Source organism: Cetorhinus maximus, chromosome 22 (genome assembly GCF_964194155.1).
Source record: "Cetorhinus maximus chromosome 22, sCetMax3.hap1.1, whole genome shotgun sequence".
Classification (NCBI taxonomy): domain Eukaryota; kingdom Metazoa; phylum Chordata; class Chondrichthyes; order Lamniformes; family Cetorhinidae; genus Cetorhinus; species Cetorhinus maximus.
Window position 1 is genome coordinate 36039245 of NC_135900.1, and position 12095 is coordinate 36051339.

At 42.9% G+C, this 12095-nt stretch overlaps 1 protein-coding gene across 9 annotated transcripts in view; it reads left to right on the forward strand.

Moving 5' to 3' along the window:
* immp2l (inner mitochondrial membrane peptidase subunit 2) overlaps nucleotides 1-12095 on the forward strand; it is a 662809-nt gene that overhangs the window by 2377 nt on the left and 648337 nt on the right. For all 9 annotated transcript variants that reach the window (XR_013580208.1, XR_013580209.1, XM_078568097.1 and 6 more), the window contains exon 2: nucleotides 11879-12016. Coding sequence is in view for 7 of the 9 variants with exons in the window: in XM_078568097.1 (XP_078424223.1) it covers nucleotides 11882-12016 (135 nt within the window). In the remaining 2 variants the exon portion in view is untranslated. The remainder of the gene's footprint in view (nucleotides 1-11878; nucleotides 12017-12095) is intronic.

Below are 12095 nucleotides of genomic sequence, written 5' to 3' on the forward strand. Positions count from 1 at the left end.
CACTTCCTCCCTCCCCTCTCCCCCCCCACTTCCTCCCCCACTTCCTCCCCCCCCACTTCCTCCCCCCCCACTTCCTCCCCCCCCACTTCCTTCCCCCCCCACTTCCTTCCCCCCCCACTTCCTTCCCCCCCCACTTCCTCCCCCCCACTTCCTCCCCCCCACTTCCTCCCCCCCCCACTTCCTCCCCCCCCCACTTCCTCCCCCCCCCACTTCCTCCCCCCCACTTCCTCCCCACTTCCTCCCCCTCCCCTTCCCCCCTCCCCTTCCCCCCTCCCCTCCCCCCTTCCCCCTCCCCTCCCCCTCCCCCTTCCCCCTCCCCCCCCCCTCCCCCCTCCCCCTCCCCTTCCCCCTCCCCCTCCCCTTCCCCCTCCCCTCCCCCTCCCCTCTCCCCCCTCCCTCCCCTCCCCTCTCCCCCCTCCCCTCTCCCACCTCCCCTCTCCCACCTCCCCTCTCCCCCCACCTCCAACTCCCCCTCTCCCCCCACCTCCAACTCCCCCTCTCCCCCCACCTCCAACTCCCCCTCTCCCCCCACCTCCAACTCCCCCTCTCCCCCCACCTCCAACTCCCCCTCTCCCCCCACCTCCAACTCCCCCTCTCCCCCCACCTCCAACTCCCCCACCTCCAACTCCCCTCTCCCCCCACCTCCAACTCCCCCTCTCCTCCGTCCTTCCCCCTCCCCTCCGTCCTTCCCCCTCCCCTCCGTCCTCCCCACTCTCCTCCCCTACCCTCCCCTCCCCTCAGACTGTTTAACAAGGCAGGGTCTTTTGAGACAGGAATTTCAGATGAAACCTTCAGGAATACTTCCCACAAGAGTTGACAAACCCTACGTACCAATATACTCAATTATTGACAGGTTTGAATATGAATGTCCATGGAGAACCGGGCCGGGTTAAGAAAGGCCAATTTCATTCCAACTCGGAATTTTACAGCTGGATTTAGACACAGATCCCAAAAGCAATTATACTGTGTGAAAATTGTACTGTCCAACAAACTGCAGAACCTTATTTAAAAATGTTTTTGTGAAGTATATTTCTTTAAAGCACCTGCTATCAAAAGTTTTTTTTCCAAAATTTTAATAAGGAGAGCATTGGAATCAATGGCAGGATTTTACGACCCTGCTGCAGCGTGTCTCCCCCGGTGGATGCGGTGAACCATTTAAATCTAAATTCAGTTCGGTGGGAATGTAATATCCCACCGGGTGGGAGGGGCCATAACATCCTGGCAATTGAGTCTGGAGGTAGCAAAAGCACATATAAGGGTTTAGGCAGTGGAAGGGTTGCAATAAGTTTCTTAATGGACATTGTTGCAATGATGGATATGATGTGAGATTAAAAATTTCACTCGGTTGAATGGGACAGGAAAAGTGCAAGCAGTCTGATTCAGGCTGAGTCTGTGATGGCAGTGAGGGATGGAATCAGCGGCAAAAAAGCTGGGTGTGTAGCAGGAGCTGAAAATTATGGCTTTGGCCTTTTCTGATATTAAACTGGGGGCAGTTAGGTTTCATCCAGGATTTTGTGTTGAAGTAATCTAGTAGTACTGAAGCTTGAGGAATTGTAGAGGTAATGGAATGGGAGACAGAATATGTGTGCTGACTGCGTTCAGACATATAGAGGAATAGCATCGTGCAAGGACAATGCCATAGAACTTGACAACAGAGAAGAACACTAGAGGATGATGTCTTGGCCAACTGTACCAAATGCTGCAGAAAGATTGATGGAAGAAAGTACACAAATAATAGGGTTTTGCTCATGAATTTGGTTAAGGTTGTTTTGGTACTGTGAGTATAGAAGAGGATGTGAGCAAGGGTATTTGGGAATGATGGGTGCCCTGTTGATTTTGTTTCCTTACCTATCCTGAGGCATTGAGATGAATTCTGGTGCTCCTTGTTGAGATCAGTTAACTCAGCAGCTTACTGGTTGAACATAGGACTTTCGTGTTTGCTCAGTATTGCATCAGCAGTACTTCTACTTACTAAGCTATTGGTCTAACTCAAAAGGTGCGCTTTGACTGTATAACAATACTTAGTATTTTAAGTCTTGGAAAGTAAAGGCAAATTAGATGATATTTAACAGTACCAGCTTGCACGTTGGCAGCAATCTTATCTCTGTTTTGGAAGACTGGGTTTGAGGCCATCTGCAGGACTTAAACACAAAATTTCAGCTGTAGTCCTGAGGGAGTGCTGCATTTTCGTAAGTACCACCTTTTGGATGTAATTTTAAAGCAACCTCCCTGTTTAAGTGGATGTAAACAATTCCATTACACTTTGAAAAAGAATGGTAACATTTTCTAGAAATCCTGACTAGCATTTGCCACCTTTGAAGTAAATTAGATTGTTGTTTATCTTATTGTTTGTGGGATTTGTATGCAAATTGTCTATGTACCAACAGTCAAAACACTTCAGCTATGTCTCATCAGCTGTGAAGCGTTTCGGAACACCTTGAGAATATGATGGTGCTAAATAATTGCAAGTGCATTTGGTTTGAACAAATTCCACCTATCCTTGATCCTATATTTGGGGTTTTCTGCACAAGTCACCTAGATAGGATCACAATCAGAAATAGGAACCATCAGTACAGCCTTGTAGGTTTATGTGGTTGTCACAGGAAGAGCTTAAATAGTGTGATTCAGTAAATTCGCCAACATTGACATATTTGATGGAATTAGAGAGAGTAAACGTGCAAAGATCCAAAAAATCTGGTCAGCATTTCATGTACGGATCTTATCAGCAAAAGTATAATTGTATGTAAGCGACAAACACTGCAGTAACTTTTGAAATGTCAGGTATTTCTTGTCAAATTTAGTCAGTTCATCTTTAAATATGCAGTCCAAGAATCAGTTTCTGGAGTCGAGCATATGGAGGGAGTAGAAAGTAAAGAATAAAGCCTGTAGGAACTGTACAATTCATTGGAAACTATAACATGCTTGGGTGGGAAGTTACATTTGATATTCTGACTAGTTTGACTGCAATTAGCCGGACTTCTCAAGAAATTGAATGGAATTCCGCAAACTACTACAAATAGTGCTGATTTTGATCCCTCTCTCTAGCTACAGAAGACTAAAGAACAGAATCTTCTATTACAAGGAAATTCAGAAGAAGCTCGTGTTACAGAAACTTGTTAAACAGGTCATGATGGAATAGTAATGCAAGGCAGGTGCCCGTTTTTCTGCAAAAAACCTTGAAGATTTATAAGTTTTTATTTAAATAATGATATAGATTAAATAAAGAGGTAGATCACAGAAAATTGACAAATATCCAACCACACCGGTTGTTAACAAAAACAGAATTACCCGGAAAAACTCAGCAGGTCTGGCAGCTTCTGTGGAGAAGAAAAGAGTTGACGTTTCGAGTCCACATGACCCTTCAACAGAACTAACACCGGTTGTTATAAAGGCTGCAACTCACTTACTGTCCTAGTTTACCACAGTACAGCCTGTACGGGGAACTGTCAGTCACATACAGTGTCACAAATCTGTTGCAATGACTAACCTGAAAGGTTTACTGCCTCAATGTTAATCTTACAGATTTACAAATGAAAACCTTGTTTACAGTATCAACTTTAAACTCTTAATACAGTATTAATGTTGCTGTGGACATTATCAATTTACACTGCCTGTTATTCCTGTAATTTTAGCACTCCATTTGTACATAGCACCACCTTTTAATATCACACAAATGCTGTCCTTGTTGTACACTATCAGCTCATACTCCATTGCAATATGTTTCCAAAGCCTGCTAGTCATTCACACCTTAAAACTGTTAAAAATGTTATATTTTTGGCATTTTTTTATAGTCGTCACACAATTGGTGTCAGTGCAGCAGATGTTTTTAACATTCAGTGTTACTACTGAGCACTCCTAGCCCATGTACAGTGTTCAGATACAGAATAAAACTTGCTCTGCTGCAACATTAGACAGTGTGAAGCACAGAGTGATCATGAATGGAGTGTTTTGTAAGCCGAATGCTAACATCGGAAATTTGGTGCAAGAGGGATCTCTCTAGCAGTCACTAGTGTGGTGTATTGAAGTATGGAAGTGAGAATTGGACTCTAAAAAAAGAGGATGAGAGGAGGAAAACAGCTTTGAAATGTGGGTATGGAGGAGAATGCTCAGAATCAGCTGGATGGACAGAAAGACAAATAAGTGGTAGGTTAGATCAAGAATAGAAGTTCAGGAGTTAAAAGGGTTGCTAAGTACGGTTGGAGAGAGAAAGATAGCCAAGCATGGACATTGGAACAGAAGACCTGACAGCCTTATCCTGGCAACAGTTGAAGGAGGAAATTGCGGGTTAAAAACAGAGGAGGAAGTAGGAAAATCTGATGGTGGATAACGTTGAGATGTGGTCTGAGGGATGCCTGAAGTAGGCCAGAGAAGAAGCAAGACGACGCCAATGCCCCCACTAAGGCTATGGTGAAAACGAACAAATGGAATCTCTCTGGTACGGACTCGAAACGTTAGCTGTATTCCTCTCCGCAGATGCTGTCAGATCTGCTGAGTTTTTCCAGGTATTTTTGTTTTTGTTTTGGATTTCCAGCATCTGCAGTTTTTTGCTTTTATCTTAATATTTCATCAGGGCTGTGCAGGACTGGACAGAGCTTTCACCTAAAGTGGGGGGGGGGGGGGGGGTCAGGTGAAGGGAGATTTAGAAATCCAAAGAGAAAAGTCAAGGCAATGGTGCAGTGTAGTGATTTGGGTAAAGACAACAGGCACAGAGTGTTTAACAAAAATAATAGTGCATCAGCGAATAAGGTACATGGAAACGATATTAGTTAAAAACTTACAGGCTCTTTATTTGAATGTTGGTGACAGGTTAGTGAACTGTTCTATGGAAACAAACATAAGCACATGCTTGTCTGCTCATGCACCACTAGACGTGGGAAAGCCTCTAAGTCTATCTGAATGTGTGAAGTGTTCATGAAAAAATAGATGGACTAATGGCACAAATAGAGATAAATGGTTTTGATCTAATTGCCATTACAAAGACATAGTTACATGGTAACCAAGGTCAAGAAATAAATATTCCAGAGTACACATTTTGAAAAGACAGACAGAATGGAAAAGGAGGAGTAGTCTTGACGGTGAAGTAGGGAGAAAGGATCTTGGCTTAGAAGATCAAGAAATAGAATCAACGTAGGTGGAGATTAGGAATACTAAAGATCAGAAACACTGGTTGAGTTATTTATAGACTCCCTAAAAATAGTTATACCTTTGGCTAGGGGGTAAGCAAGAAATAATTAGAGCTTGTAACAAAGGTAATGTAATAATTATGAAGGGTTGTAATCTTTGTACAGACTGAACCAATCAAATTGGCAAAGGTAGTCTGGGAGATGAAATTCTAGAATACTTGCACACCTGTTTTCTGGAACAGTATGTTGTGGAACTGACTAGGGGTAAAGATATTTTAGATCTAGTATTGTGCAATGAGGCATGTTTAGTTAGTAATCTCATAATATAAGATCTTCTGGGAAAGTATAATATAATTGAATTCCATATTAAGTTTGAAAATGATATACTCAAGTGCCAAGCAAGAATCTTAAACTTAAACAAAACCAATTACATAGGTATGAGGGTAGATCTGGATAAGGTTGATTGAGTAAACAGATGAAAAAGCATGGTGGGAAATAAGCAGTGGGAAACCTTTAAAAAAACAATTTAAGATGTTCACCAAAAATACATTCCAGTAAAAAACAAAAAAACTCATCAAGGAAGATCCATCTGTGGCTTACTAGGGAATGTGTTAGATTAAAAGAAGAGGCTTATAATGTTGCAAAGGATAGCAGTAAGTCTTAAGTACAGGGAGTGTTTTATAAACCAGCAAAGGGTCACCAAACAGTTGGTTAAAAAGTGGAAAAAATAGAATATTTTTAATTAAGGCCCGCCCAGCGTATGACGTGACCAGTAGCGCCCAGAGCTACCTGCGCGGGTGGGTGGAGGAGGGAGAGACGGGGCCAGCGTCCTTTTGCGCATCTGTCTGAAAGAGCGCAGCAATCTCCAAGGCAGGGAGCTGCCTCGGAGATTGAATGGATATTAAAACAATTAAATAAATAATTACAAAAGTTATTTAAACATGTCCCTCATATGTCTGTGTCACATGAGTTGCGACATGCTTTTAAATTTATTTATTTATTTGAAAGAAGCTTCAGGAAACCTCATCCCGCTTGTGGATGAGGCTTCACGCAAAACGCAAAGGCCGCTTGGGCTTTTCGCCTGCTCGCCAACCTTAAGGTTGGATGGGCAGCATTTGCAAGTACCTCAATTAATTTCCTAATGGCCTTAATGGGCCGTTTACATTTTGGCAGGCACGCAGCTGATTCTGGCGTGCGCCCGCCGAACGAAATATCGCGATGGTGCGCAATGACGTCAGGATGCATGCCTGACGTCATCATGTGTCATTTTACACATCTGCGTGTCGGGCCTGCCCCCGCACGCCGACAGAAAAATCCTGCCCACGAATTACATACCAGAAATAGTGGGTAACCAAGGGTCTAATGAGAGAGAGGAACTTAAAGTACAAAATATCAGCAGTGAAAAGGGGTTGGAAAAAATTAAGGCACTAAAAGCTGACAAATCTATTAGGACCTGATGGGCTATATCCTAGGGTTCTGAAAGAGGTAGCTACAGAGACAGTGGATGCATTGGTTATGATTTTCCAAAATTCCCTAGACTCTAAGATGGTTCCAACAGTTTGGAAGTTAGCAAATGTAACTCAGAAGTTCAAGAAAGGAGAGAGAAAACTGGGAACAACAGGCCAGTTGACATCAGGCATTGGGAAAATGCAGGAATTTATTATTAAGGAATTTAACAGTGCAGTTAGAAGATCAAAGTACGATCAAGCAAAGTTGATGTGGTTATATGACAGAGAAATCACATTTGACAAATTTATTAGAATTTTTTGAGGATGTAACTAGTAGGGTAGATGGTGTAGTATACTTAGATTTCCAAAAGGCATTTTTTAAGGTGCCAGACAAAAGGTTAATAGGCAAGATAAGGGCTCGTGGATTTGTGGGTAATATACAGGTTAGCAGAGGCGGAGGATTGGTTAACCAATAGGAAGCAGAGAGTAGGGATAAATAGAACATTTTCAAGTTGGCAAGCTGTAACTAGTGGAGTGCAGGGTCTTCAGCTATTAACAATCTATATTAATGACTTAGACGATGCAACAGAGAGTAATGTATCTAAGTTTGCTAGGTGGGAATGCAAGATGTGAGGAGGACAGAGAGGTCAGTGACTAGGGGGCATATATTTAAAGTGATTGGTAGAAAGATTAGCGGGGAGGTGAGGAAAAACATTTTCACTCAGAGGGTGGTAGGGATCTGGAACTCTCTGCCTGAAAAGGTGGAAGAGGCAGAAATCCTCAAATCATTTAAGAGGTGTCTGGATATGCACCTCAAGTGCCATAACCTGCAGGGCTACAGACCAAATGCTGGAAAGTGGGATTAGGCTGGGTAGCTTGTTTCTCGGTTGGCACAGATACGTTGGGCTAAGTAGCCTCTTTCTGTAAACTTTCTATGATTCTATGAAAATAAGAGGCTGTAAAGAGACAGGTTAACTGAGTGGGTAACAAAACGGTGGTAAGAATAGAAAAGCAGAATATCTTTTAAAAGGCATGAAACTTTTTGAATTTTGATGTTCAAAGATACATTGATGAACTCATACAAGGAATACAGAAAGTTAATATGAAGGTTCAGCAAGCAATTAGAAAGGCAAATGGTATGTTGGCCTTTATGTCAAGGAGGGTTGAAATATAAGAAAGAAGTCATGCTACAGTGGATAGAGCTTTGGTGAGACCACGCCTGTGGTACTGTGTGGAGTTTTGTTCTCCATATCTAAGGAAGGATCTTGCCTGGGATGAAAGGGATGATCTTTGATGAGAGTTGAGTAAATTGGGCCTGTACTCTGAAGAGGTAATCTCATTGAAAAATCTCATACAAAATTCTAAACGGGCTGGACAATAATAAACACTGAGAAGTTGTTTCCCCTGGCTGGGGATTCTAAAACACGGGGGCATAGTTTCAGGATAAGGGGCCAATATTTTAGGATTGAGATGAAGAGGAATTTCTTCACTCAAAAGGTTATGAATCTTTGGAATTCATATCCTAGAGGATTGTGGATACTCCATCATTGTATATATTGAGGACTGGGATAGACAGAAATTTGGACTCTCAAGGAATCCAGGTTAATGAGGAGCAGGCAGGAAAGTAGAGTTGAAGCCCAAGACCATGATTGCATTGAATGGTGGAGCAGGCCCATGGGTCATATGGACTACTATCTGGCAGTTATCACATTGCTGTTTGTAGGACATTGCTTTGCACAAATTGGCTTCTGCATTTTCTACATTACAATAGTGACTACACTTTTAATGTACTTCATGGCTATAAAGTGCTTTGGGATGTACTGAGGTTGTGAACTGTACTGTATAAATGCAAGTCTTTTTACGAGATCCCTCATTTATTGTGTGTTTCTGCTATCAATCAAAGTGATTTAGGAAAATTATCCTGCTCTTTTGCAAATTATGCTTTAATCTATAATATGGGTAGGTTGGGAGATTAGTGGCAGTACTGGAATATTTTAGGATTGATACTGGAGCAATTGTGAAATTGCTCAGGACTCATATGTGTTTGACTGTGTTCATAGGCCAAAACTGTGTAGGGAAAAATTCTCCTTTTTAAAAAAAATACTTTTGTTTATTAGTTATAAAAAATATTGGAACTGGGGACAAAGGCTGTTTGACTAGGCTAGGTAGTTGGAGGTCATTGATTAAAAACTCTAAAAAAAAAACCGTACAATCAGAGTTGGTAATGGCAATAAAGCATTCATGTGCTCAATTGTGGACAAGTTCGTACAGTATATGCACACCCATGAAGAGCTGGGTTAAGAAAGGCCAATCTCATTTGACCTAGGAATTTTACATCTAACATCTATTTAAGTTAAATTCAAACATAATTCCCTGACAAAATAAAAACAGTGGAGATGGAAGGTCAGGCTGATTAGTTGGGATGGTCAGAGCTTGGAGATCATTTGATAGAACCTCCAGGAACAGATCCAATCAGAGGTGTCAGCCCTAGTTAGAAGTTATTTTCTATTCTAAGGTGAGTTTTTCTATACCCTGGCAGGTATCTGTAAAGCCTTTGCCATTCTGCAAAGTTGGATAAAATCAACAAAAAATAACAATTTTCCCAAAAGCCTAGCAGAAAATTGCACATTTAACAGTCTGACATCTGAAATCTGACTTAATTTTTGCATATAACTTGAAACATCACATCTAGTTACATGTCTAAGTCGCTTGTTTTGTGCTGGGGCATATAGTTTCTTTATAACTGTGTACTCAGTCTTTTTCTTAAGTCTCTTGTAGCAAAGCAGATAAACAATGGTAGGCATGATGCATCTGGTTGAAGCTAGGTGCCGGCTGTTTAGAATCAAGGATGGGGAGAGGATCGTACCATTGAGTTAGGAGATATGAATGGTGACTGGAGCTTAGCAGCAAGGGGAAGGAAGCACTGGATAAGAGAGTATAGGGGTCTCTACCAAAGTCGGGGGTAACTAGGAGCATCTGACACCATGAAAGAACTGGACACAGGAATTGTTTCCCAGAAACATTGGTCAAACAGAAACTGAAATAGTTTTTAAAAGGAAAATGGATAGACGTTTGAAAGACAAACATTTAAAGGTTATGAGAAAAAACCCCAAAATGAAACAGGTTGGAATAATAGTTCTTCAGCAAGACAGGGTAGGCCAATTGAACTAAGTGGCTGCTTGTGCTGTAGAACTATATGATTATGGAATGGATAAAGGAAATTCTGTGCCTGCAGGTTTTTTTTTAAAGTGACAAGGTATTGCAGGTTTATGGCAATGATTATGGTGTACACAAATGAAAGGAAATGTGGCCTAATGAATAGAGAGGTGGATGGAGGGCAGAAAGCAAAGGAAAACTTTCAGCATTGGATGGGTGAATCATGAAAGGTTAAGTAAACGTTGTCGTACTGGCAAAACATAGAAACTGCTGTTCCATAAGTACCTCTGATATGTACTGTAAATTATAAATTTAATATATTTTTAAAGGGCTGAATGGTCTCAGAATTGCACTAATTGCAGTAGTGGACGTGAAAAAAGATGTTTCATCCACCGGCCGCAGTGGCGGGTTTTCATGTCATATTGTCCGTTTCCCGTCACATTAATTATGCAGCCACTGGAAGCATGCTGTTTTGCTGGCGGGTGGCCTCTGAATCGTCCACCACACCATTACCCCACCATTTCCTCACTCCGGGTGCCATGTCTAAACTGCAGCCACGCACACAGTTCTCAAAGCTTGCAGCCCGCACTGCTCCAGTGCAGACATGGCCTTGAAAACCAAGAAGAATTCAGTGACCCGTCACTGGAATGCCTTTTGGAGAGCCACCGTGAAGTCCTTCACCCCCGCCCTGGCTGCAGGAGGTCCAGAATCTCACCATTCTGGCTTGGGTGGTGGAGGCAGTGGTGGTTAGTGCCAACACTGCACAGAAGAGATTGGTGCAGAAAGAGGATGAATGATCTCATCCATGCCGCAAGGGTAAGGCAACCATTTCATTACTCTAAACTCTCAGATTCACAAGGCCATCACACACTTACTGGCATCTTACTCACTGCCAGCTCAAGGGACATCACCACTCACTCTCTCTCACACACACCCTCACATTTCCACCTGGCCTCACCTGCTCTGGAGACTGCCTCCTCAGCCCTCACCATCTTGAGGCCACTTGCACAGATCAACATTTATCCCCACACACGCCCTTGGAAAGCCCCCCTCCCCCAATACAGCCCTCGCCCTGCAGCCTCTTCCCTTGCCTGAGGCCACTTCGCCCCCTTTCCCAAGCAAGCCCTACCTCTGCAGTCATTGAAAAGCCACCCCACCTTACGGCTGGTCTGGTGGGTAGAGACCTGCCCTAGTGAGCTCCCCTAAAAGTGATGTGGTGTTGCCTGCAAAGCCTGGCACTGATGACCATGAGTGCTTCCCGAAGCAAGGTAGGCAAACAAACCTCAAAGTCTTGAGCGAAGTGCAGCTTGCCAGGTGCATGTCGCTTATGTACAGTTGTGAAACAGATCAGCGTGCAATCACACCAACATGCCCAGATGATCCAGCATGGGGGAAATGTTTCCGGCGAGCAGGAATTATGATGAAATGCTAAAGTATTGAAATTAGGTTCCCAATGTGTGGCAGTGGCATATGCAGCTCGCCATTAACAGGTAGAGTGGGTGACCACAAACTGTTTTCATGACGGTGTGAACTGATTTTTGGTCTTCTCGCTATATTGTCTGCTCACATCTGCTATGATGCCCAACACCAACAGGACTGGACAATTCTGCCCAAAGTCTTACAATAGCAGGTTTCAAATCGATAGGGATGTTGAAATACTGATGAACCAGGAGTAATATGTTTTTAATATTATTGCAAAGGTGAACCAGTGGCATCAGAATATTTGAGGAAGGACAGAGGGTGTCTTGGATATCAGGATGGAGGGTGTCTTGGATATCCAGATGGAGTTGTGAGTACTCAGAGTGGTGTGGTGGGAGGATGTCTTGGCTCTGGAAGTATGGGGGTGGGGGCCTTGCTGGGATATGGTGTTGTGGAGAGAGTTGTAGATAGGAAGGTGATGCACTTTTTTGTAGTGAGAGCAGTTTTTGGTGTTCACTGCAATGACCTGGGAGCTGGCTATAAAGTATTTCAATTGCTTATAGCACTTCTTATTTTGTTGTGTCACATCTTCGCTTCCACTCCCGCTCACATTTCTCCGTATAAGACTGCTTGTATTGTAATACATATTGTTTATTCAGTGTCATGACTAACAGTGAGCAGAGGTTTCATATGACTATACTGGGATCTTACACTGTAATTTTTTTTTGTCAGATAATGGCACGTGCGGCTGGTTTTGGCAAGCGATACCTCAAGGCATTTGTTAGTGGTTTCTTTGTTGCTGTTCCTGTTACTGTGACTTTCCTCGATCGTGTGGCATACATTGCGAGAGTGGAGGGTGCTTCAATGCAGGTACAGTACACAAGTTTTGTTATGCGACAGAAGCAGATAAGCTGTGATTAACTGATGAAATTGAGCATATTTGCTTTCG